Source organism: Nicotiana sylvestris, chromosome 3, assembly GCF_000393655.2.
Source record: "Nicotiana sylvestris chromosome 3, ASM39365v2, whole genome shotgun sequence".
Lineage (NCBI taxonomy): Eukaryota > Viridiplantae > Streptophyta > Magnoliopsida > Solanales > Solanaceae > Nicotiana > Nicotiana sylvestris.
The window spans coordinates 177,159,000-177,185,617 of NC_091059.1; the positions used below are offsets into that span (position 1 = coordinate 177,159,000).

Sequence of the window (26,618 nt, forward strand, 5' to 3'; positions counted from 1 at the left end):
AAAAGTTAATCAGAGCTAGCTACTACTGGAATGAAATGGAGAAGTATGCAAAAGACTTCGTATGAAAATACAATGAGTGCTAGAGACACGCCCCGATGATTCATCAATCGGGAGAGATGCTCCACCCGGTCCTATCACCATGATCGTTTATAAAGTGGGGAATGGACATCATTGGTCCCATGCCATGGGCACCCGAAAAATTCCAATTCATAATATTCATGACCAATTATTTTTACAAATAGGTCGAGGCTCAGACGTTCGAGAAGGTCCGAGAGAAAGAAGTCATCAACTGATCTGGGATCACATAATATGCCGATTTAGGATACCAGCTGAGATCGTTTGCAACAACGGAAAATAATTCATCGGCAGAAGGTAAGTAAGTTTTTCGAAGATCAAAAGATCAAGAAAATATTATCAACGCCTTACCACCCTAGTGGGAACGGGAAAGCGAAATTGAAGAACTAAACTATACTCCAAAACCTGAAAAAGAGGATGACCAGTTCAAAAGAAAAATGGAAAGAAATCTTTCCCGAAGTCCTGTGGCCATACTGTACGACTTTGAGGTCGAGTACCGGGGCGACCCCATTCTCTCTGGTCTATAGAGCGAAAGCCTTAATACCAATCGAGATAGGGGAACCGAGCCTCAGGTTCCAGTATGCTACCGAAGAATCAAATGCCGAGGCCATGACCACGAGCCTGAAACTATTGTACGAAAAGAGGAAAGCCGCCCGGGTCCGGTCGGCTGCCTAGAAGCTACGAGTAGGGAGGTACTACAACCGAAGAGCCAACCTATGACATTTTCATGTCGGGGACTTGGTATTGTGAACGGCAAACTACACACTAATAACCCAAACGAAGGGAAACTTGGCCCGAATTGGGAAGGACTGTATCGAGCCATTGGAATAATTGGCAAAGGCTCGTATAAACTCGAATCAGGAAATGGTGTACAACTACCGAACAACTGGAACATGACACACTTAAAGTGGTACTACTGCTATGGTACAAACTTAATTCCTTTTTAATTTAGTTACATTACTGGCTAACATATGCAGGTACTCGTCCAGGGGCGAATGTGGCTATTAGGTCTGAGAGCACGTGTTTTACTCTTTTTCCCTTGAACCGATTTTGTCTCGAAGAGGGTTTTTCGGCAAGGTTTTTAACGAGGCAACAGTAAAACGTGCTACCTTAGATTTTGAAGATCGACCTTAAATCGGTATTGATGATCGTTTGCACTAAATCAACAATATCCGAGCCCTCACAAGTTCGACCTTGAATATTGGAGGCCATTACCCTTTGATTGAAATTCTTAGCAAGGGAAAGTTTTATATGTCAAAAGCCAAGTCTTGGTGATTAGGATTCATTGTAAGGGTTAAACAGTTATACAAATCGTGCCCATGTAGCCCACTAAAGCCATGTCACAAGGCTTATGCGCCTCCGACTATGTACCTCACATATAAAACAATGAAAGAAATCTTTGCTTCTCTTATGCTTTATTACTGCGTATTTCGCCTCTTCGATGTTTCACAATGGATCATAGATCCTAAAGCCCACAAACTACCCCTACTCGGGGACTATTGTCCGGTAAATATTAGGACGGCCTGGGCTATCGAATCCCGGAGTCACCAAGCCTATTAGGCAGAGCCTGAATATAAAAGGCTGCGGCCACCCTAAAAATGGCTCGGAGACGTCTGAAGTCCGTACTCAGAAAGTAAGGCCCTAATGTATAATAAAAACTTATTAAAATTTTATCCTCGGCAAAAACATCGTCGTATATGACTAAAACACTTAAGCATCTTAAAAGACCTTTGGTTTTATAAAAATCTTGACATCACGAGTAATCCGGAATTTCCATTAAAGTCAGGCCGCATTTGAGCCTCCGAAGATAGGATACTCTAAGTTATGTTTGATTCTATACTAAGGCATTACGAACGATATGCAAATACAAAATTGCAAGGAGATGCTGAAAGTAAAAGCATGTTGTTGCCAAAGGAAATTTTTTATATATTCCAAAAAATATTTACAAAGGCACGACAAAACAACATCAAAATAAGCAAGAAAGAAAATGTACAAGGGAAAACAAAAAAAAGGACTAAGGCACCTACATCTAATCTTCACCGGGGCCCGACTCAGCAAAGGAACCGTCAGAACCCTCGGAACTATCAGAGTCTTCGAGACTTTCAGGCTCGTAAAGATCCTTTGCCTCAGCCTCGAGCCTCTTAGCTTTTTCGATCTCCGATAATAGGTCAAAATCTCGAGTATGAATGTCCTCGGGGGTCTCTTCCGGGGTAGCCACTTTTCATACTCGGTCTTCATCTTTAGGTGGGCCTCAGCTATCTTTACATCAATCTTATACTGGGCCGCATTTTCTCGACCTCGGAGGAATTGATTGAAGTTACCTACAATTTGGACTTCAACATAGTGTATTCCTCACCGAGGGCATCTCGTTCCGTGATGGCTGAGTTCAGCTGTGCCCGGAGTTCATCGTTCAACCGTGACCACTGTCGACCTTGCCCTTCGCTACACATAGCTGGTCCTTAACTGATACCAGCTCCTCTTTTGTAGCCTCCTTTTTCAAAGCCAGTAGGTCCATCCTGCCTTTCATCGCTTCGATCGTGGTCTTGACCTCATCCATATCGGCCCGAAGCTGGTCAATCAGGTCTATCTTCTCTTGTACCTACAAAACTGCGTCATTAGTCATCACAAGTAGCTTCTCGTTTTTAGCCTCAAAGATTTTTACCTTCTCAACCAGTTCGGCATGTTCCCGTTTCACGGATGAGGCCTCCTTCTGTGCCTTTTCCAGTTCGGCTCGAAGAATTGGGAGGTCCTTGAGGGCCTCGTCTTGTTATTCACTAAGAGCCATGTTCATCTCCTTCTTCTAGACCTGCTCTTTGAGCTCGAACTCAAGCTGGCTAATCTCTAAGCAAGACCGAAGGAGGCTTTCATAATGAAGCACCGAAGCCTGAAAAGCAATCTAGTCACTAGAACATGCTAAAGCTAAGCAAAATCCGCAAAGGATATAGAGGGTAGACGTCTTACCCGGTTCAGAGCCTTTTGCACCTCGTTGAAGAGGCTCGATGTGCCTACTTCATTCATATTTACAAAAAAGTTTATCTTTGTCCTCTAGCTACCGTTCAAGGCATTGCTTGCTTGTTTTATTCCTTATTCACGATCGAGCTTGTACCGAGGGCCCGATCGAGGACGAACTCCACTGTTCAATCTGAGAGCAGGCTTAGTCGTCATATTGCAATTGGTTTAATCGTTTATTTTGTCTTTAATCCATCCATCTCTTATTCTTAATTATTCATATTGAATTAAACCATGTATTTTTTAAATTGCGTACGAATTTAATTGTTACCCATTTTGGGGTAAACACCTAGGCCTTATTTGTTTGCACTTAATGGAGATTTGAATCTTAACCATTCAGATCTCAGATATTGAGTGCTTTTGTTTTTAAGTCTGAATCTTAATTATTCAGATCTTAATCATTAAGTGTGTTTGTTTTTTTACTTTACAACCACTTAATGGGTCTGAATAGGTCTGTATGATTAAGATCTATACCAGAGGCTTAATTTTATTAAGATGCTATAATCCATATTCATTATTAACTGCCGCTACCGTCTACCTTTATCAACTACCACCATGCCACCTACCACCACCACCACTGTCATCCTTAATCATAACTGCTACCATTATCGACTACCACCACCTACCATCCCCACTACTCCCACCAACATTATTCTCAACGACAACCAACACTGATCCACCTCAACTACCAAACTAACCACCACATCACCATCAACAACCATAGCTGGCATTGTCCATTATTATAAACTATGACCACCCACAACCATCTTCTTTAATCACAACTACTACCACCACCAGCCGCCATTATTAATTATCACTACCCACCACCACCATCCTCAATCATAATAGCTACCACTACCAATCACCACTAGCTACTGCCCTAAACTACCACCATCAACCAAATCTACCACCAATCACCGGTTCTAGTCGGTATTCACAAGCACTACTGTTAGTCATCACTACCAGTAACTATCATACTTTAAAAAGCTATATATTTTATTGATGGAATATTAGATTATTAGTATTTTATTTAAATTTTATGTTTATTAATTTTCAAATAAAGGTAATTTAATGCATTCAGATATTAAAAATCAAACAGTCTTAATCATTTAGTATTCAAATTTTAATTCACATCTTAACATTCAGATGTATATTCAAATTCAAATATCTTAATCTTAAACACATCTTGATATTCAGACGTTTATTTAGATTCATACGTCATAATCTAAAATAAATAAATGAGGCCTTAGTCATTCTGATCTCCTGGTTCAGTTAAGACAAGTAATTATATAGGTTTATTAATCTTACTTTGATAGCAATGGCATTAATCATAGGTGAATCCAACAACCTGCCCTTAATGTAAAACAGTCTGTTTAGTATTTTATTTATGTAACCAACTCAACAATGGTACAGCAGGAGATAGTTGACACCGATATAGGATATTTTGGTGTGTTAATCTAGGATAAAGCAAATATTATTGGAATATGTGTGATTTAATGGTAACTGCCAAACGAAGACCACTGGCTTGTGATGTGACAATGTTAAATTTTTCTTCCAAATTCCATCATTATCGAATATCACCAAAATCATGGATGAGATGAAAGAAACTAAGAAAACTATGTAGGAGTAAATGTCAAATACTTAGTTTTGTCAGACAAAAGAGAATAATAGGAATGATCAAAGGATCCAACCTGGCGCTTTGTTTAAAACTAATTAACATACTAATGACAAGTGGAGATGAATCTATTGAGGAAACTTGTCCAGTTCATAATCATCAATAAGTTTAATAAAATCATCTTATAACTTAGTTGACTTAATCATAGTTTTGGTTTTTGGTATTTTGTTTTTGGTCGAGTGTTAATGCCCCACCTGCCCAATGATATTCTGGTCAATCGGACTACTTATTTATGACTTAGACAATTATAAAAAGCCCACCAATGAATTGCAGAGTTGAATTGGACCACTCTGAAAAGCGAATTCATGACGAGTTTCATGTTGGAAACTATATTTATTTTTTATTTGTGCACAAAAGAATAGAAACCATAATTACACAAAATGATTTATAGACAATTGTATTTCTTCCTCCAAAGGCAAATTTGAAAGATAAAAAATATTGTTGCCGACGTCTTTGAGTCAAATAAATATAACAATCGTTAATTTTGTTCTTTTTTTTTCAATGGCATTAGATGTTCATATACCTCTTTTTAAAATGTACTCCACTTTTACCTTAAATATTTTCAGCTGAACAACTAAAAGTGCGAGGATTCAATGACCTTGAAAAAGACCTCGATAACAAACAAGTACCATGAATTCGTTACAATTGGATTTTAAGGAATCCCGAGTTAAGAGTGTCAGTTCACCATAGAAAGGTATACGTAGAATGTGTTTTAAAGAGGCCAAGTCAACTTAAAACAATGTTAAGATTTAGCTCAAACACTCATGCTTATACAAGAACTTAGCACATTGAAGAGTAGACCCTTCAGCCAAGAGGGGAGCTAGATGGACACAAGAGGGTTCAAATGAATTTCCTTAATAAAAAAGTGTCGTGCAAATAAGGTAAAATCAAACTTCTTTGCATAAATAATATAAATAAAATTTGAATCTCTATACATAAGGGAAGATTCTAGCGTAACGGCATAGGTAATTAAAAATTGTTTTAAGTTAAATCTAAGGGGTATAACACTGTTGCATCTTTGAATCCCCTAGATAGAATTCTGAACTCCCTCGAGCAGTTACGAGACAAAACAAACAAGGGGACAGGGGGTAATTATGAAATCTGGAAGTTAATCGGCCAAAATTCGTGCCCCTGATTCTCAAAGGCGGATTTCAGGTAAATTTTGACCCTTAACAAATCCATGTGCACTATTAATATACGATTTAGCTTCACGTTTGGTGCCTGAACGGATGTATATATCCTCCATTAATATACCCGTACATGGAACTTTAGCACTGCAATCAAGCTTCACAGCAAATTCACCTTGGGAAGTTCCAAGTATCTGTCTAAAAGTAATACCACTAACCTGTACTGCTAAATCCTGCAACAATAAACGTACTAATTCAAAGTTTAAGGAGTTACTTTTATCAAAAGTTGAACATTATAAACAAAAATTACTTACTTGTTCTATACAGTTTTCATGATCACAATAGAACTGATCGATAATTATAGGGTTATGAGAATCTTGCGACAATATTCTCTCGAAAATGATGTTCTTAGCGTATCCTTGGCCTCCCTGATTAAACACAACAACAAAATAGTCAAAACAATAAAGCCTACATGTTACCTATAGGTCACGGGTTTCCTGGACCCTGAGTGAACGCGGGATGCTTTATGCACCGTACTGCCTTTTTTACAGTAACACCTACCTGCCATGTCTTTATCCGAGCACCATTTGTAGATTTTATGAACACCACATCACTGACAAGAACATTTTCAACAGTGTCGTTTGATCCATGCTTGCCTAGACTTCCAATACTGCATTTGGATGAGGTTACATTAATCACATTTGCATTTATAAAACACAGAAAGTGCAAGAGGACAGAAATGAGGAGATGAAACTCAACCTTATACCATGCCCTGGTCCGCATATTATGTTGCTGATTTTCAGATTGGAACATCCATCTACAATTGAGATACAATCATCCCCTGCATTTTCAAGAAAATTTAGCACAATCTTAACAAAAATCAAAATTACTAAGAAGAGTTTATCCTTTAAGTTGATAGAGATGTCCAAAATTACCAGTTCCAATTCGACAATGGTTAATGGAAACGTCTCGGCTGCTAGAAAGATGAATACCATCAGTATTTGGACTTTTTGCTGGGGCGTCTATGGTTATGTTTGAGACAGTAGCAGATTCGGAGTCCTCAATATGAAAATGAACGTGAGGGTTGTCCTTAAACCTCAGTCCGCTTACACTAATGTTTTGGCTATGTGAAATATCAAAAGCCTACAAAATAAACCTTTTATTAGTTAAATGCCAAAAATAAATGCTGTCACGAGCTATGAAAAATTAATCATGTTTATAAAAAGTTTCCAAAACTTACAGTTGGTTTCCTGCGGTCCTGAAAATAGAGGTAATAAAAATTGAAAGAGAAAAATTCGTCAGTTAATTATGTTCAAAGTAACATTTAAAAGATTCAAAAATGAAAGAGAAACGTTTTAAGCAAACAATATTTTTTTATTTATTAAGCAAACAATATTGAAGACAGCAACCAGTTCAAAATTGGCATCTGCTCCCGAAAATATTTAACATAGTTTATACATCTACCTAATTACAAAACTCTACGCATAAAAAACAAAAATGTACCAAATACAGAAAGCTGATAATTAATTTGCGTCAATTAATACGTTATCAATAAATTTTCCCTTTTACTTGGCGTTACTTGATTTATAAAGATTTAAAAGTAACGTAAAATTAAAATCTGATCGATTCGTGTAATTGACTTACATTAACATCCCACCATTTGTGTCCCCGACCATTAATTGTTCCACTCCCACGTACTGTAAGGCCGTTAACATGTTTAATATAAATCCACTTATCACAATGAGTGGTCAAACACGTCCATTCCGAGGGTTCAATTGGTGCAACTATATTTCCATTTATCTGCAAATTAAAATAAGTAGAGTTAGGATGCACTTAGACAAAAAATTAGTACTTAATTAAGAATTTCCAGTGAATTAATTAGTTTAATTAAATACCTCAATAGTAATGCCTGGTGATGAGCAAGGGCCACTCAGTTTCAAGGGATGAATCAAGAACGTATTGCCAAAGGGAACATACATAGTTGGAGAAGATGACGATGACGAGCATGTTGCTTCCCATGTTTTGTTGAAAGCCTATAAAGAATTTGCATGAAAAAAGTGCTTAGTCCACTAATGAATAGTCCATTAACACGTAATTCATCTATTAATGGATAGTTAAATACATTGGTTGAATCGGCCAAGCCATCTCCAACTGCACCATAATCCAGAACATTAAATACTGGAGAATCATGTACAGAAAAAACCAAAGAAGGCAAAAGTAGTAGAGCAAAAAAGTATGAGATGAGCATCTTCATTATAATCTTATGGCAACCCTGGAAAATTAAGGAGAGGTAATATATACTGGTTATAAGTACTTGCCAATAACCTAATTAATTTGCAATTATAATACATGCTATATCTCTAGGACTTTATCTGATGCCGAAGTATTATTGTCCTAGTAAAACTAGTCTATAAAGTATTTTAATTCAAACATGACACAAACTAAGAACTAAGTAATGAAGTAAGCAATTAAAATCCTAGTCCAGGAGTTTAATGACTACTTTAGAAGTGTAACGTACCACGTGAGGTAAAAATGAGGAGAATTGAGGGTATAATTGGAAAAATAATATTTAGCAACGCCACGGCATCTAAAATTTTCCTGTCCAGATAGGATAAGCAGCAATTTGATTGGTCAAATAATTTGGAACCATAGAATTCTGAGGAGAAGAAAGGGTTAGTGTTTGGGTCTAATGAAAGTTCATGTGAAACTAGAGTTTTGGGGAGAAGCTGAAACTCTTCAATGGCGGCTTCAACCACTGCTTATCTGAGAATCGTAGAGCATGGCTTTAGTTCCAAGCCCCGATTTGGCCGCTTATTTCCCTCTAAAAGCGCCCCGCGATTCTTGGCCATGGCTCCTAAAAAGAAGGTATCCCATTTATATTACGCTAATTCGGTTGTAATCGAAAATTAAGACATTCCCCTTATTTTGTTGGTACATTCATAAGTTTTCCCATATTGGTACGAACTTAATTAGCCCCCCCCCCCCCCCTGATGGTCATCTAAAACCTTATTTACTTAGAACAATCAAACTTGTTTGAAACAAATATTATACTTCCAGTTTGTATTATTGTATTATAGTTAATTTATAACTTAACCATGACAAATTAGAATGATTTGGTGTACCACGTGGTGAGGGGCAAAGTTAATGTTGATATTACGGGTTCTGCTAAACTATTAATTTGGTCCAACCCTTGTATTTGTTTTAAGAAATTTATTGAATATATACAAATATCAATTTAGAACACGTTAACTTAAAATGACTAAAATTCCGAATTCATAAAATTCAAATTCTAGCTCTGCCTTTGCAAGCGTTGCATGAGAAATCTTGTTTCGTCATAGGGTGGGAATGGGTTTGTGATAGGACCTCTCAAGTATAAGATCGTAATGGGAAAATCGGGACAAGTTTGGAGGTTCTTCTGTATTATCCCACTCTTAATTCAGTTAAGTATGTATGAAAAGGGTTCTTGATTGATTAAAACAGTGAACTTAATCTATGGGCTAATTTCCTTGCAATGAATATCAATAGTATTTCTATCATCATTCTTTCATGGAGTTATATGAAAGACCTTTCATTCTTCAGAGTATTCATCATAATTAAACTATTCTATATATATTGACTGCTAAGAATACATTGAAACTTCAAAATTGAAAGAAACAGTACCCTTCTAAGACTAAATTTATGCAGAATTTACACTTAGGCACAGTTGTTTTTTTGCTTTAAACATAAATGTGCTCGGAATTATAACTTCTGCTCTAATTTTTATTTTTGGTAATTATGTCAATTTATTCGAGCACTTGATGCACTCCCTTGGTTGAGTGCAAATTCGCACATTCTTTGTGCAGTGATTAGTGAAGTACCATCTTCTTATCAAAAACGAAAAAAAATGTCGATCTATAGGAACCATCATTGTTTATATAGACTTTGCACCAAATTACTAAGCCAGCGTTTGAACGTAAATTTGATTGAAACTTGAAAAAAGACTTTTTTAAGTTGTGTTGAAAAATAATTTTTGAAAGTAGAAGTTGTATTTGAACATGTATTTTATTTGAAGAAAAATTAAAGTTTTATGAGTGGAAGAAAAAAATTCTGAGAACTTGGAAATATTTGAATTTTTTTTCCTCAAAACATGATCATATTTTATAAACAAACAATATTTTTAACATTTTTGAAAAAATGAAGCCAAAATGTATGGTCAAACGAGAGCTAATTCTGTTTTACACTCACAGTAGCTGAGCTAAAAAGAGTACCACAATACTAACTAATAAGAATCACTAATGCAGGTGAACAAGTATGATGATGCTTGGAAAAAACAATGGTACGGAGCGGGACTATTCTACGAGGGCGGAGAACAAGTGGAAGTTGATGTGTTCAAAAAACTGGAGAAGCGAAAAGTTTTGAGCACTGTAGAGAAAGCTGGGCTTCTATCAAAGGCCGAAGAGCTAGGCTTTACGCTGTCCTCCATAGAGAAGTTAGGTGTATTTTCAAAGGCCGAAGAACTTGGACTGCTCAGTTTGCTAGAGAAGGCTGCGAGTTTCGAGCCTTCTGCTTTGGCGTCGGCGGCGCTTCCTATTTTAGTGGCGGCTATACTAGCAATCGTGTTGATACCCGATGATTCTGCGGGTCTTGTGGCGGTCCAGGCCGTTTTGGCTGGAGCACTTGGGTTGGGAGCTGTCGGGTTGTTAGTTGGGTCAGTGGTTTTGGATGGGTTGCAGGAGGCTGATTGACCACCGTGTATATCCCAACCTCACCTGAAAACTACCCAAAAAACGGAAAAGAGGAACCAATTCCTGAAAAACGTCAAATAAAGGGGATATTTTTATGCTTCTTACTTTTCAGCTGTCAACATGAAATATGTTATCTGTGTCAATGAAATTTTGGTGTAGTTATTGTTGTCGTACATTCTAGCTGTTACATGCCTTAGTTGATCTTAAGGAAATGCTCTTGAATAATTGTTGTGGTTGTTGTATGTGAAGCAGTATAATAATCAAATCCTCCGGGTGTACATAGGTCGGGTTGGTTTGGATTTTACAATTACCAAATCAAACCAATTGTGTCGAGTTATTAAATCAAAAAACTAAACCAATAAAACTCGGGTTTTTTACTCTCGATTTTTTCGGGTTTTCGGGTTATTCAGATTTTTTCGGGTTTTTGTCCCGGTAAAATCTTCGTAGAACAAAACATATAAATTGTGCTCAAAATATTTCTTTAGTCCTACCAAGATATAACTATATAAAGTATTTTCCAAAAAAATAATACAAAATATGAGATATGTCATGGCATTATCCTAAAGTATTCAACAATAAAGACAATAAAATTATGTAATATAAATATTGCTAATTAAAAAACCATAAGAAAAATAAACATAATCTAAAAGTACTAAGTCATGCTAAAATAAGTAGACTAATAAGGGAGTATTAATTACATGATTACGCTAAAGGAAAAATAAAAATAGGTTATGCATTTTTATCTAAATTATTGCAACAACAACAACAATAACCCAGTGTAATCCCACAAGTGGGGTCTGGGGAGGGTAATATGTACGCAGACCTTACCTCTACCCCGAGGGGCAGAGAGGCTGTTTCCAGGAGACCCTCGGCTCAAAGAGGCAACAAGAGACACTATATTAGTACTATCAATAGACTCATAATAAAACAACCATAAAATACCATAAAATCCATAACATAACATAAATACCATAAAAACAAAGTAACAGCAATATAAGAGATATAGGAAATACGAGAATATGTAAGGTATTAATACACAGAAGATAAAGCCCATCATCAGTAGTTGATCAATAGCATCCTAAGACTAATTCCTAACTGGCTAGTCTCACTCTAGTGCGCTGTAAAAAAGACATCACAATTTCCCCTAACCTACAACCTTAATGCTCGATCTCCACAATTCCCTGTTTAGGGCCATGTCCTCAGTAACCCTAAGTCGCGCCATATCCTGCCTGATCACCTCTCCCCAATACTTCTTAGGTCTCCCTCTACCTCTCCTCGTACCCACCACCGCCAGTCGTTCACACCTTCTCACCGGTGCATCAGTGTTCCTCCTCTGAATGTGCCCGAACCATCTGAGTCTTGCTTCCCGCATCTTGTCCTCCATGGGGGCCACACCCACCTTCTCTCGAATATCTTCATTTCTAATCTTATCCTTCCTTGTATGCCCGCACATCCACCTCAACATCCTCATCTCTGCAACTTTCATCCTCTGGATGTGTGAGATCTTCACCGGCCAACACTCGGTCCCATACAACATAGCAGGCCTAACCACTGCCCTATAAAATTTACCTTTCAGTAACAGTGGCACTTTCTTGTCACACAGGACTCCCGTCGCTAACCTCCATTTCATCCACCCCACCCCTATACGGTGTGTGACATCCTCGTCGATCTCCCCGGACCCCTGAATAAACGACCCCAGGTACTTGAAACTACCCCTCTTAGGGATGACTTGAGAATCAAGCCTCACTTCCACTCCCGCTTCCGTCGGCTCTGCCCCAAATTTGCACTCAAGGTATTCCGTCTTCGTCCTGCTCAACCTGAAACCTTTGGACTCAAGGGTATGTCTCCAAACCTCTAACCTCTCGCTGACGCCGCGTCGTGTCTCGTCGATTAGGACTATGTCATCAGCAAATAGCATGCACCATGGCACCTCCCCCTGAATATGATGCGTTATAGCATCCATCACCAGGGCAAATAGGAAAGGGCTGAACGCAGACCCTTAGTGCAACCCCGTAATAACCGGAAAATAATCTGAATCGCCTCCTGCTGTCCTAACCCGAGTCTTAGCTCCATCATACATGTCCTTAATCGCCCTAATGTAGGCAACCGGGACCCCTTTAGCCTCTAAGCATCTCCATAAGACCTCCCTAGGAACCCTGTCGTACGCTTTCTCTAGATCGATAAACACCATGTGGAGATCCTTCTTCTTATCCCTGTATTGTTCCACCATCCTCCTAATAAGGTGGATAGCTTCTGTGGTAGATCGCCCCGGCATGAACCCGAACTGGTTGTCTGAAATAGACACCGTCCTTCGCACTCTCATTTCTACCACTCTCTCCCAGACTTTCATGGTATGACTTAGTAATTTAATACCCCTATAGTTGTTACAGATCTGGATATCGCATTTGTTCTTATACAACGGGACCATTGCACTCCACCTCCACTCTTCGGGCATCCTATTAGTCTTGGATATAACATTAAGCAACCTAGTAAGTCATTCCAAGTCTGCTCTACCCACACACCTCCAAAGCTCAACCGGAATTTCATCTGGTCCGGTAGCTCTGCCCCTTCTCATCTTACGCATTGCCTCTATGACCTCATCGACCTCAATGTCCCGACAATCACTTAGTTCATGAGGGCTGTCTGCATTCCTCAATTCACCTAGTACAATATCCTGATCCCCTTCCTCATTTAGAAGTTTATGAAAGTAGGTCTGTCATCTCCTCTTTATCTGGTCATCCCCCAACAAAACTTTGTCGTCCTCATCTTTTATGCACTTCACTTGGTCCAAATCCCGAGCTGTCCTCTCTCTCGCCTTAGCGAGTCGGAGTAACTTCTTCTCCCCGCCTTTGTTCCCTAGTTCCTCATACAAACGAACAAAAGCTGTCGTCTTTGCCTCCGTCACTGCCATCTTTGCCTCTTTCCTAGCTACCTTATATCTCGCAATGTTCGCTCTCTTCTCCTCCTCTCCAGTGCTCCCCACTAACCGCAGGTAAGCCACCTTCTTCGCTTCCACTTTACCTTGTACAACTGCATTCCACCACCAGTCTCCTTTGTGGCCACCGGTGCGGCCTGAAGATACCCCTAACACCTCTCTCGCCGCCTTCCTTATATAGTCCGCCATCGTCGACCACATAGTGTTTGCGTCCCCACTACTTCTCCAAGCTCCCATTGCCGACAACCTTTCAAGGCGTCCCACCTAATACTCGGGCGGCCTTGTACTGACCTCTGTTTCCTTCTTATCCTAATACTAACGTCCATCACCAAGAGCCTATGTTGCGTTGCAAGGGTCTCACCTGGGATAACTTTGCAATCCTCGCACAACCTTCTGTCGCATCTCCTGAGGAGGAGATAGTTAATTTGAGTCTTCGCCACCGAACTTTGGTAAGTAACCAAATGCTCCTCTCGCTTCGGAAAACTCGAGTTTGCAATCAATAGATCAAATGCCTTGGCAAAATCCAGCAGTGAGATGCCTCATCCATTCCGTTCCCCGAAACCAAAGCCGCCATGCACCTCCATATAACCACCTGCAGACGACCCAATATGGCCATTGAAATCCCCTCCTATGAATAGCCTCTCGGAAGGCGGAATACTACGAACAATGTCATCCAACCCTTCCCAAAAACGCCTTTTAATCTCCTCCTCACAACCTACTTGCGGTGCGTACGCGCTAACGACGTTTAAAGTACACTCACCCACCACCAATTTAATAGTCATTAGTCTATCATTCACACGCCTGACCTCTACCACCGACTCCCTAAGATGGCTATCTACTAGGATACCCACTCCATTCTTACCCCCCACGACTCCAGAGTACCACAACTTATACCCATCCGCATTTCTCGCCCTCGATCCGACCCGCCTAGTCTCCTGGACACACGCTATATTAATCTTCCTCTTCTGAAGGATCTTCGCCAACTCTATAGACTTACTCGTTAGCGAACCTATGTTCCATGACCCGATTCTCAACCTATAGGCTCCCTTGCCCCCTCTACGTCCCCTGCCTCCTGACCCACCCCCTGACCCCGGGCCCACTCTTTGTCCCACACTCTGCCCCACCTGAGGACATGCCTTTAATCTATCATCCCAGACTGCCGCCACTACACCTATGACAGATCTACAAAAGACTCGCTAGTGCACAACGGACAACGAATCAAACTAGAAGGAAACAAGTGACTACCTGTACACCTATTGAATGATTTAACTATTGTGAACTAAAGTAACATCAATTTAGCTAACACCAGTAGAACGGGAGGTACCAATTCCCGAAAACCAAACCTGTGTTGATTTGCAGCCCTCGATATACTTGCAAGCTCACGCACCGCTTCCCACCGCCCTTTGCTGACGCTCATCCAGGTTGCTCTCCTTTGCTAGTGCTCGTGCGCCCAACTTGTCTCCAACCACTTTGAGAATTTCCCTGAAAACACAGAAAATACCACGACCCAAAGACCAAAAAGGGCTATCACCGCTACCACTGGTGTAGCACCGAAAGTAACTAGCAGCCGAAATTAACTGAAGAAAAACAACAAGCAAGCTTCTGAAATATGCGAGGAGATCCGGCAACATAACAGCAACAAACCGGTGACCAAATGGAATCTAAAGCATAACTACTACCATTAAATTGCAGTTGTAAGCTAGTAAAGGAAAACTGAAAATCAGTAAGTAAAACCAAAGAAATCAGAGCAAACCAAACAAATCTTTTGCTACGTACAGAAAAGCCAGCAATTTCGGTTTTGGAAATTTCGAGCTTTATTGACATTTACTTCAACAGATTCAGTGAAATAAAAGTAAAAAATCTATAGCTAAGAATAATGAGAGTATCGATTTGAAATTGGATTGTTCTTTGATAAAAGGGGTTCTGAGCAAAAGTGGCGATGATAGAATTGGAGCGGTAGAGCAAAAAGGGGGAATTTTATTTTTGAAGAAGTAAAATTAATAACTATAAATAAAATTTAATATACCGAAAGCGAAAAATCAGGGCAAAAAGGACAAGATCTAAAGCAAACAGAGAAGAGAAAAACTTTAAACAGCGGAGCGGAAAATTATTGCAAAACAAAAAATAGATATTCAATACATTCAAGTTCGTAGTATTGAATTGAATATCTTTTGTTAGCATTAGTATTGATTTGATTTTGGTTTGGGTTTTTGCTAGCACTACTTAATGAGAAAATCTCACTTTATACCTATTAATTCCAAATCGTTTACCCTTTAATGCCTAGACTCAAACTATTTACTACTCCTACCCATACTTCCCAAACTATTTACCCACTAGTTTCACTTCCTATATATCTCCAAAACCCCCAAATGGACGAGGTGGTGGAGGAAGTAGAAAAAGTGAAAAAAGATTTTGAAGAAACATACAAACAGACACAACAACACATCAATTCCATTCAGGAATATGACAAATCGACAAGATTAATTTCAGAAGAGAAAAGTTCACTCCTAAGATTGAATATCCACCATTGTTGGGCTTGAAGCTCAATTTTATTTTTGACGATTTCTTGTTTGATTCAAAGTGGGTGCTGTTAAAAATTGCTTATAGTACCTTCTAGAAGTTCATACTAAAATTTGATAGCATTTGGACCTGATTTGAGGTGATTGAGATCGAAATTTTCAGTTGAAAATCGAAGAAGAACACAGCTACAGTATACCGCTACGGTATACAATATGCTGTAGGAGTATATAGTTATACTGCAACAGTACACTATTATAATTTACAAAATAGTATACCGCCACAGTATACTAATATACTATAGGAGTATATAGTTATATTGCAACAATATACTATTATAGCATACAATATATTATTATAGTATACTGTAATAATATGCAAGATACTGTAACAATATGTTACCCGTAAATTCACTTATCTTTTTCCTTTTAATTTGTTTTAAGCTTTTACCCAACGTGAGGGGCAAATTAAAAATGCAAAAAATAAAATAAAAATTATAGTATGCAATATGATGTAACGGTATACTCTTACAATTAAATCCTTTTAGAATTTTTTATTTTTTTTATTGACAACTGATACTATTTTAGTTCAATAATTGAAGTAATTTTTTTAACTCATTGCGTACAATTGTATACCATGTTGGTATAGCTATATGCTATACTAGTATCATATGTTAGTTAATATTTTTTTGGTTTTATTAACTACATTTAATTGGTACACAATTTGATTTTTCTTTAGTAATAATATATAAAAAAAGAATAATAAAAAATAGTGAAAATAGTAAATGAAATTAGATTATGAAGAGAAAAAGAATATAAAAAAAGAAGTTAAATGAAATTAGAAAAGGAAAAAAGAAAAAAATAAGAAGAAAACTTGGAAAAAAAAAGGAGAAAAGAAAAAAAAGAAAAAAGAAAAGAAAATAAACATAGAAATAAAAAAGAATTGGAGAATAAAGAAAAAATTCCCCACAAAACCTACTATGGGTAGGAAATGTAATTAATTTATGGGTAGGAAAACAAATGGGTAAACAAGGGTAAATAGTTTTGTTTTTGTGGGTAACTGTGTCAAAACCCCCTACTTAATCTAGGGAGAAATTAAAAAATAGCCAGATTTTATAACTGGTTGTTAAAAAATAGCCCAGTTTCAAAAGTAATCGAAATTTAGCCACTTTTCATGTAAAGATAAATCTGTGCGAAAACACTGTTCAAAACCCGAAAAATACGTCACTATATTATACTGGAGTTTCAGTATAAGTATGCTTGAACTCGAGCATATTATACTGGAGTTCCATGATAAGTATGCTGGAACTCCAGCATATCCAGCATAAGTAAACTAGAACTCCAGCATAATATACTGGAGTTCCAGCAAGTATAATTGTCCAGTATAATATACTGGAGTTTGGAGCACCGGTGCTCCCAGCAAAGTATATCGGTCCAGCATAATATGCTGGAGTTCATACACAGGTGCACCGAACTCCAGTATATTATGTTGGACTGGTCTCTATTGCAGCAAAATAGTTGCTATTTTTCATTGACTTCGTAAACGCTGGCTATTTTTGAATGACCAGTCCGAAAACTAGCTATACTGTGCTATTTAATATTAATGGCTATAAAACTTATTGGAACATTCAAAAGTTCTAAGTCCAACCTTGAAATAATATCTCAAAAGATAAAATTATGAAATCTTTTAAGAAATATTTATAAATTACATCACAATAATTATATTTATATATTAAATATATCTAAAACTTCTATATATGTAATGTCAGATTGGTTTGGTTTCGGTTTGACTTTCTTTAGTTAAAACCAAACCAAACCAATTATGGTCGGGGTTTTTTCCTCAATACCAAACCAAATCAAACCAAATCATAGTCGGATTTTTTTTCTCGGTTTGACTTGGATTATCGGGTTGGTGCGGTTTGTCGGTTTCGTTTGTACACCCTTAAAATCCTTGTATCTGCGCGACTCTTATACTAATTAGCACAAATTTCTAAATTCACTAAAAATTGATTTTGGCTTGCTTTGTTTACTAACTAAACAGAGTCTTTCAAAAAAAGAAAACTCACCAAGCTACGTACAAAATGTAATAGGCGAAATAACTTCGGTGGAGTTGTGGGAAAAAAAAAAGCTCAGGAGAAGAACAGTTAACACTGGGATGTTCATGATTCGGTTTGGGTCGGTTTTTTCCTAAAAAGAAATCAAATCAAGTAAGTCGATTTTTCAAATATTAGAATCAAAGCAAATCAATTAAGTCGGTTTTTTATCGATTTGGTTTTTGTCGGTTTTTCGTTTTTCCCTTAAATATGAGACATACATTACCAAACGCTTATTCTGGCGACTACATTTTCAACGTAACACTATCAAATCAATTGCTCTTTGAGAAATCTATCATTTACCAAGATATATTGACGATAGTTGAATCAATTAGTGATGAATAATTTAAGTACTCAATTAAAAATCGATTATTTTTAACATGAAATAAATTCTTGTACTTAGCAAAAGAAAACTGTCAATCAAACTAGAATGTAAAGGCAAAGAATTAGATGATTATAATAGCAAAGAACTAGACTAAAAATACAAATGACTAATATGTACCATTTTTATATACATACATACATACATACATATATATATATATATATATATATATATATATATATATATATATATATATATATATATATATATGTGTGTGTGTGTGTGTGTGTGTGTGTGTAATAATAAATTTAAATAGTTGCTTTTATAGTCGGTTTTTAAAATTCAAAACCAAAACCAAACCAAACCTGAAAAGTATCGATTTTTTTTGGTCTGTTTGGTTCGATTTTTCATGTTTTTATGAACACTCCTAGTTAACGCACAAGTCACCAAGAGCCCGTTTGGACATACAATTTTTGTTTCCTTTTTTTCAAAAAAAATTCACTTTTTTTTCGAAATGAGTGTTTGTTCATAAAATTTCAATATTTCACTAAAAGATGCATTTTGGAAATTTTTAAAAATTTGAAAAACTTCAAAAACCCGTTTTTCAAAATTTTCACCATTTTTTGAAATTTTACAATTCTTATGTCCAAATGCCTACTAAGTCAGTGCAGAAAAAAGGAAAAAACAAAAGCTCCATATGGAGATGCGGGGTATCGATCCCCGTACCTCTCGCATGCTAAGCGAGCGCTCTACCATCTGAGCTACATCCCCACGATGTTGTCCTTCATATCCCCAACAATTTTATTATATATATTTCTTTCTTCGCCCACTTTACCCGAACCCAAGGTGTGCTCAGGTGGATTGATCTTTCAAGAACTTACCTTCGATTCTAATGAACTAATGATGCATTAAAGCATTTGATGTATTTTTAAGTACTCATAACTGAGCAAATTTTAGTGTTCCAAGTTGCTTTCCATGTGTATGTTGACTGTCTCCGTGATTCTCATCGGCAAAGTTCTCCTGGCATGAGGACGGGGTTCTATATGCAGTATCTATTCAAGCTTCAAAGTAGTGTGCCAGTAAACCAAGCAATAGACAAGGATTGGAAAGATGGTGATTTCTGCTACTGTTATTTTTCATAAGGCTAATCCCAAAAATTTCTGTGAATTGCTGTCAATTCTATGCTAATAGCCTCTCGTTCTAGTTCCCAATTCTCTGACTGCCAAGTTTTTTGAAGTTCTCTGTCTTGTTCTTAGCACTAGTAGCTTAATCCAATGCATGGTATTGGTGCAACCTATATTCCTTTGACTTTTACATTGTCATATCTCTATTAGATGTAAACACATCGTAGCGCTAACTAATTCAGAGGTTTTTATACGACAATAGCTACCCTGTTATAATGAAAAGTATATGTGCTAATTGCTAAATATCAAGGAGCAAATAAAAAATATAGTTTAATAGCATTCAATTAGTGATAGAACGAATTTGGTATTTGAAAAGCAATCAAAACATCTGAGGCTGTGACTGCTCCAACTTTTAGAAACTAATGCTACTGACAATTATCTCTGCTAAGATCCCTCCCTCTTACCCTCTTCTTATTTTTGGCATTTGAAGAACACTGAACACCTATAGCTGGGCTTCTGACGGTGTGTTGTCATTTTTGTCTCTCTGGTCATCAGGCTCTGTTGATCTGTACTTGTAGCGAGTAGCCCAGAGGAGATAATGTAAGAAATTTAGTCCACTTAATATGCACATCAACCAATAAAACCTTTCAAGGTGATAATGATTCAAATTACTCCCGTAGAGCCATGGCGTTCGCTGAAACCTACCAGTTATATGGTTTACTATTGATACGATCACTGAACTGAGGTAATAACCCATGGCTAGTGATGCCCAAGAGACTGCTGTTGCCAATGACCTCATGCTTAAGGGGGCCTCCGTGAAGAAGAACTCCATCAAGCCAGCCAAGCTGAAGAGATCAGCTGATCCCAGGAACAGATATTGCAGTGCTACCCAAAGAAATGTGATAGGAAGTGGTTCGGTTGAATTCATTAAGCCAGATTGCGCTGCCACTCTCTTCCGCTTCATCTCCACTAGAGCTGCAACAGCCATGGCTACAATTGATAGGAATAGCCCGGTTCCGATTCTCTGTAGATGAGTAATGCCCATTTCACTCTTAGTTGCTGCCCTGGCGAAGGGGATTATAATATGATTATATACTGGTGCCAGTATCATGGTGAATATGACTGGAAATATTGGAAGAGAAGCTGGTGGAACTTTTAGAGCACCAATATATGTGTTCATGGTGGCTGCTTGTTGTATAGAAAATGTTGAAAGCTGAGCCAAGCAACAGTTCAGCATAACAGTTGACATAAATATTGGCAAGATCTTGACGACTATTTTCACCTCTTCTGCTTGTTTGACTGTGCAGTGAAGTGATGGGTAGGCTGCCTTGTTCATTGTTGATTTATCGATGAACTTCTGGTCATTCATTTCAGTCTGAATTTCTTCCTTCCATTCCCCATGTCCTTCTTCTTCCTGACTTATCTCAGTTGTGTTTTGGGGGGATTTCCTTGTGTCTAACACATTACTGATAGAATTCTTAGGAAAAAGAGAGTTGCAAAATGCTGCTACTAGAACCTGTTGAAACAATTCAATGAAGATTACTCTATTTTAGTATGGTGGTACAGGATGCAAGCACTAGAAGTCTAGAACATACCTTTAAAATGGTTGTAAATGGGCTTCCTTTGGGAATTTTGATCCTGTAAGTCCCAGATCCTAGGAGGAAAATGGCAATTGAGCTCAATATTGCTACGGTTGAGATACCAAAGCCCCACTGCCAGCCTTTATTATCTTCTACCCATACTACTAATGTCACTGCAATCAATGCTCCACAAGAGAGGCAGAAGATGTAATAATTGAAGAAGGTAGATCTGTGCTTCCTTCCTTGTGGCGAATTCTCATCGAATTGCTCCGCTCCATGTGCAGGAAGTGAGCCTTTTATCCCTCCAACACCCAAGGCCGCCAGGTAGAGGCCACCAAATAACATTGCTGCTTGGCCATGACCAGCTTCGTTACATGAGGTGTTTCTGTTTATGGATGCACAGATAGGCGGCCTCAGGGAAGGTATGCGAGCTTGAAATGTGAGCATCAATAGTCCCTGTTCCAATAGTTTTGATTATTAACAATCCATGTGACATGCCGTCCTGCTATATGTCTCATGTTATCATCTTCTGAGTGGTTATCTTTCATGTCTCCGAAAGGAGAAAGGCTATGTGTCGTGTTTTCTTTACCATGCTAACTAAGAAAGAAGCAGAATGTTTGTCATCATGTTAGGAAGCATAGGTACTTCCTTTTGAGAACCATACAGTTGTCCCTGCAAAACTATTATGTCCATACACAAAGCCCATCTTTTTCTGGGTCAGAGAAAAGCCATGGACAGTTCTTTATAAAAGTCTTGATCACTTGAGAATTTTACCTGGTGAAGTCGGATGAAACGGACTTTGGTCAGGTGCTCAATACCTATCTTAAGTTGTGATTTTTGTTAATGTATTTCTGTATATTGAGCTTTCATTATTTCTCCATGAAAGCTAAAGCAACATTTTATTATCAGTATGTCTTTTTCATTTAAAATAACCTGAAAATGAGCTGCTTCAATTTCTGTACCATCGGTCATCAATGGGGTGATTGTGCCGGGTCCCAATTTTCTCATTCCTGATATCTAACTGGATAGAGCGAATTCAAGACATGTGAAGTTTGATGTACAAACATTTGTTCTTCTATAAATAATTTTTGTTTCTACTATGTTACTGACCCACAGGTTATTAAATGGCATGAATAGGATTATACATGATGTGGGGTAAGTAAAGTAATGAAGTGTGTCTTATGCTTGCTACTATTGTTAGTGTGTGTTTGCTAGTATTCTTAGTGTATTCATGACAATAGTTTGAGTGTGGCATTACTGATTCTTCCACAGAAGACCTCATATATCCTTATAATTCTTATGGACTAATTGGTAATTGCATTGAATTCTGCTATCTCAGATGCAGACCTAAAAGAGCCGCCTGTTTTTCTCATATTGCTGCAATGGTAAGACGATGCGCGCCTGCTAATGATATCCTATTCCTTTTGTCCAGTTTCCTGTGATTGTTATTAAGATCCAGATTGGCAGGTCTAGGAAGGTGTACTCTATCTACTTATGCTTTTGGATAGTAGCAGACTATACAATGCTAGGAAAACATTGATCTCAAAGAGATTCAACTAATGTTATCTGGTTAGTGCATGTTATTGAACAAAAGATAATCTCAAAGACACAGATTACTTACCATAAATTCAATTGCCGCACTAATCAGATAGATGTAATAGGTGGTGAGGCAAGCATCAGATAAGAACCCGCCAAGTAGAGCGAGAAGGAAGGAAGTTCCCATAAAGTTGGTAACTATGTTGGCTGAAGCAGATGGAGAAAAATTCATAGTTTTCGATAGATAAAGGACTAGATTACTCGCATTTGCCAGGTAGGCTAAGTTCTCCAAAATCTCCACCACTACGTCCACAATTGAAAATATTCAGATTGTCAGTTGTTACAATCTATATTTTACTATTGATAAATAAATTTAGCCAGCTTATAAGTACTAATTCATGAAGTTCATTGCTGTAGCATTAGAAGCTAACATAGTGTATGGGGTTCAAATTGTAATGAAAGCAACATGTGCATGAGGAGAGGTGGTTTACTGACCCAACACAAAAGAGGCGGCAACCACACCTCCATGACATCCTTTCATGGCTGGCCTGTTTCTCCAGTCCACGTAACCTTCCCACATGGTCAATGTCTTCGCATGATCCTGCAGCATAGTGCACATAAATTAAGTAAAGATTCGCTGGAGGGAATATAAAAAAGAAGAGATGAGAGCGGGAATGTGCACCATCTCTCTCTCTCTTTCTCTCTCTCTCTCTCTCTCTGTGATGTTTCTGGGATCTTGATGTAGAAGTCCCTAGTGGTAAGTCGTCCAGTACAACAAGGAAGTTATGGCAGTGTCACCTTTAAATACTAGAAGGATGGGGATGTCAAATTGTGTAGAAAAATCTGGAATCTTTGAATGTGACCCTGCACTTAGTAATATCTTTTTGCTTAACGTATGGTAAAACCTCATATATTTATGTGTACATGCTTCTTGGTACATAATTTGTGTGGGGGGGGGGGGGGAGGAGAAAAAAACAAAGAAGTGGTGAGTGCTCGCTCATAACTATTTTCAGAATGGTATGCGAGTATTAGTAACATAGTTTACGTGGAATAATTTCATCTTTATATTGGCTTGAGCTGCTTGGTTCATTTTAGTTTTTTAACTGTAGACGTTTGGTTTTCTAGTATTTGTGTGTCTCGTCATATTTCTTCCTTCTATCAAAAAGTGCTATATGTTCTGTGTAGCATGTGATGTAATGCTTTTGTAAGGGTGAAAGGAGTCCAATAAATTGAAATCATCTGATGAAATAGATCTCATGTTCAAGCATGTTGGGAAGGTAAATAAAACTCATGATGGGATGTTGTACTCCTTTAGTTTATCTTCAGCTTCATCTCACTCCTATCCCACTCCGCCTTCTCTTTTCTGAATCAAAACTCAGTGTTACATCTTCCCCTCCCTCTGCTTTGATCTTCTTCCAGATATAGTCCATGCCCTGGTAGATGTTAACTTACCTTGAGTCACAGGGCTCTGTTTGAAAAATAAGCTTCAAATACCATTCCTTAACCTTTTTCTTTTTGTGTCTTTGTGAGCACAACACTGAGGTTGGAATCCTGAGGGACATGAAACGGGGAGAAGAGAGGAGGGTTCAGGTGGAAGATGATGAACTGAACAACTATGTTAAACTTCACCCTCCTGCTTGTATGATGAATTACTATAGTTTGAACATTTGTATAATGGAATGGTCATCTCATTTTGTTTAATAATATTCTCTATTCGATTTTCTTTGTATCTCGTGATATAATTTATTAGAATTGCTCTATCTCTGTCTTGATGCTCTTTGGTAAAATGAAGTTATTCATTATAGTTGTTGTCTATAAAGAGCGGTCAGTTTCTACTTCACGTGGGGCTTGTCCTTGGCTGTGTCTGTAGAGGGTTCTCAACTTTGCCATTGCTTCTTCTTGGTACTTGAGTTATGGCATTAATTTCAGCTTATCATCTGAGTGGAACTCATGTCTGCAAGTATCCATGTGGACCCTCTGGTTATAGGAATTATACTCCTAAGGGTCTCAAAATTGAGTGGCTAGAAGTCCTTAAGGTCATAGCTATTTAGCATGTGCTTCCTTCTAATGTCCTGTCGCACTCTGTTGTCTAAGCAAGCAATTTCAGATAGAACGACATGAAGTAAGAAAACCTAACAGTAGTAGCTTGACCACAAAAAATAATATATTTTACTTTTACTCATGCGAGTGGTATCAAGTTGTAGCGGCCTAGCGGGTAGCCTTTTCCAATTATGTAATGGCACAGAAATTTGTAAATTTTTTATCCCCTTAATATATATTCTTTAGATCAATCATGTCATTGTCATAATTTTTCTTTTCAAAAAATTGAAATTGTTTGCACCAATGACATCCTATAGTCCTCACACCAAATTAGCCTTCTTCCAAATCGTGTACCCTGTGATTTCAGATTTTGTTTTTAAATAAAGAGATGGTATTCCATAAGCTTTATTTTCTTTTCTGTTTTTAAATAGGCCAAGATAAGAAAAATTATTTGAACTTGGCTAATCCAATAGTTTCTAAATATTTCCAGGATATTTTAATATGCTTGGACATTAGAAAAATTTCCACCATCATATCGCATATATGTTGTTGCAAGAAATGATGAAATACCACGATACATCCCTGACTCCCTTTTCCGGGTGTTGGTTTTTATTTTTAAGATCAGCATTGCATGTGCTTTTCCAAATTTTATGTTGTGTGCTTTGATCACTGGGTTCTTTTCTAAATCATTCTAGGCACAGATCATTGGTATTGGATGTATCGTTAGGTTGTGCCGAGTCAAATCTGCTCCGTTTTTTTTCCGTTGCAGAAAATGCGCTGACTGGATGCGTACTCGCGTGATCAATCGATGGACGGGGGAATTGCGTGAATGATGAGACCGGCCTAACCTAAGCTGTAAGAACTTTTTAACTTCAGTACTTCTGAATGTTTTTGCATTACCATGACATAAATTTGATAGTAAACAGGTAATGATTTTATGGAAGTGGTGTTATTTTTTGGCCATCAAACTGAAATGTTACAATTATAGGTGCTGGTTTCATGACGTGCATTGCAAAGTAAGAAGGGATTATTGGTTCCTATATATGGAATGTTGAGACATCTAGAAGAGTTGGAATCTTTGACATTACTGTTAAGTTCGCAATTATGTTTTCCTCTCTTGTTTTTTTTTAATTCTTCCTTTGTTAGTTTTTTTTTTCTTTTCTGCATTCTTGTTATAATCTCCTATAAATATGTGGGCAAGTTCATCATTATCTGAAGTCAAATATCTTGCAAAACTTTATGATGATGCTCATCCACCATTGCATCCGTTCGGTGGACTTCGGATGTTCTACATCCTTCTTATGCTCAACTGAAGGAGCTGGAAAACCATCATTTAAGACATCTCTGGTTATGCCTAGTCGACAATGCATCTTGTAAGTGTTTGGACTCTGGATTCTTATCCATAGTCCCAGGTTGTGGCAAGCTGATCATGCGGCAACTAACTTTTAGGCCCATAAAATAGTTAAAATAGTAAATATGTTCGATGGTTGCTAATGATATTCCTATTGGGACCTTACCAAGCATTTTGTGCTCAATTTTTAAAGCTCCTGTTGTGACAGGGAGGCCTTAGTCAAGAAATTGGTGAATTGGGTCAAAGATGTCCTCCTCATTCCTTTCTGTGGCTCAGACTTTTTAGTGTTCCCGCTGTATTATCTGTACTAACTGGGCAGAAATGCATCTGTTTTTTCCCCTTCAGATTATTGCATTGCTTGAATACTTTTTGAATCCTTAAATTGTTTGCTTCATTATCTTGGGAAATTCAAGATGAAGAGCCAGTAGCCACATAGTTTTTAACATTACTCTTCTGTGCCTATCATTTTTGTCTTAGAGTCCCTGTATCTGTCCTCTGGAGAGAGCCG

The 26,618-nt window shown here is 37.8% G+C and overlaps 3 protein-coding genes, 1 long non-coding RNA gene and 1 other non-coding gene across 9 annotated transcripts; 2 read left to right on the plus strand and 3 right to left on the minus strand.

Moving 5' to 3' along the window:
* Positions 1-5,722: 5,722 nt before the first annotated feature.
* Positions 5,723-8,140, minus strand: LOC104247623 (probable polygalacturonase At3g15720). The gene is made up of 9 exons (XM_009803685.2): positions 8,009-8,140; positions 7,782-7,919; positions 7,531-7,686; positions 7,127-7,144; positions 6,822-7,029; positions 6,646-6,727; positions 6,448-6,556; positions 6,201-6,314; positions 5,723-6,119 (listed from the first exon to the last, which is right to left on the minus strand). Exons 1-9 carry the CDS (start codon positions 8,138-8,140, stop codon positions 5,898-5,900), a joined length of 1,179 nt encoding a protein of 392 aa, XP_009801987.1. The 3' UTR covers positions 5,723-5,897.
* Positions 8,141-8,524: 384 nt separating this feature from the next.
* On the plus strand, positions 8,525-10,835 carry LOC104247619 (uncharacterized). Its single transcript, XM_009803682.2, has 2 exons — positions 8,525-8,751; positions 10,167-10,835. Exons 1-2 carry the CDS (start codon positions 8,626-8,628, stop codon positions 10,608-10,610), a joined length of 570 nt encoding a protein of 189 aa, XP_009801984.1. The 5' UTR covers positions 8,525-8,625; the 3' UTR covers positions 10,611-10,835.
* An 8,342-nt stretch (positions 10,836-19,177) lies between these two features.
* Positions 19,178-19,250, minus strand: TRNAA-AGC (transfer RNA alanine (anticodon AGC)). Its single transcript has one exon. It is a non-coding gene; the product is annotated as a tRNA-Ala (tRNA).
* Positions 19,251-19,349: 99 nt separating this feature from the next.
* LOC104223915 (uncharacterized) lies at positions 19,350-26,558 on the plus strand. Of its 5 annotated transcripts, none has more exons than XR_011406269.1 (6): positions 19,350-19,592; positions 21,468-21,622; positions 22,523-22,752; positions 22,845-22,993; positions 25,529-25,614; positions 25,748-26,558. It is a non-coding gene; the product is annotated as an uncharacterized lncRNA (long non-coding RNA). The 5 variants fall into 5 exon arrangements; XR_011406266.1 differs by lacking the exon at positions 19,350-19,592 and adding an exon at positions 20,835-20,921; XR_011406267.1 differs by lacking the exon at positions 19,350-19,592 and having other exon boundaries at positions 21,494-21,622; positions 22,523-22,568; positions 22,651-22,752.
* LOC104223914 (protein NRT1/ PTR FAMILY 4.6) lies at positions 19,914-23,639 on the minus strand. The gene is made up of 5 exons (XM_009775447.2): positions 23,402-23,639; positions 23,215-23,320; positions 22,805-23,022; positions 21,199-21,639; positions 19,914-21,119 (listed from the first exon to the last, which is right to left on the minus strand). The coding sequence occupies exons 1-5, from the start codon at positions 23,402-23,404 to the stop codon at positions 20,106-20,108; spliced, it is 1,782 nt and encodes a 593-aa protein (XP_009773749.1). The 5' UTR covers positions 23,405-23,639; the 3' UTR covers positions 19,914-20,105.
* Positions 26,559-26,618: the final 60 nt, after the last annotated feature.

What these genes read in the sequence shown, in the direction of transcription:
- LOC104247623 (XM_009803685.2), bottom strand. Translation starts at nt 8,140, where the DNA reads ATGAAGATGCTCATCTCATACTTTTTTGCTCTACTACTTTTGCCTTCT. An exon ending in CTCGGATAAAGACATGGCAG is followed by an intron (nt 6,315 to 6,447) that starts GTAGGTGTTACT and finishes GTGTTTAATCAG; the next exon opens with GGAGGCCAAGGATACGCTAA. An exon ending in ATGAAAACTGTATAGAACAA is followed by an intron (nt 6,120 to 6,200) that starts GTAAGTAATTTT and finishes TTATTGTTGCAG; the next exon opens with GATTTAGCAGTACAGGTTAG.
- LOC104247619 (XM_009803682.2), top strand. Translation starts at nt 8,626, where the DNA reads ATGGCGGCTTCAACCACTGCTTATCTGAGAATCGTAGAGCATGGCTTT. An exon ending in CCATGGCTCCTAAAAAGAAG is followed by an intron (nt 8,752 to 10,166) that starts GTATCCCATTTA and finishes TCACTAATGCAG; the next exon opens with GTGAACAAGTATGATGATGC.
- LOC104223914 (XM_009775447.2), bottom strand. An exon ending in TGCCGCCTCTTTTGTGTTGG is followed by an intron (nt 23,023 to 23,214) that starts GTCAGTAAACCA and finishes TTGTGGACGTAG; the next exon opens with TGGTGGAGATTTTGGAGAAC. An exon ending in GTGCGGCAATTGAATTTATG is followed by an intron (nt 21,640 to 22,804) that starts GTAAGTAATCTG and finishes CTATTGGAACAG; the next exon opens with GGACTATTGATGCTCACATT.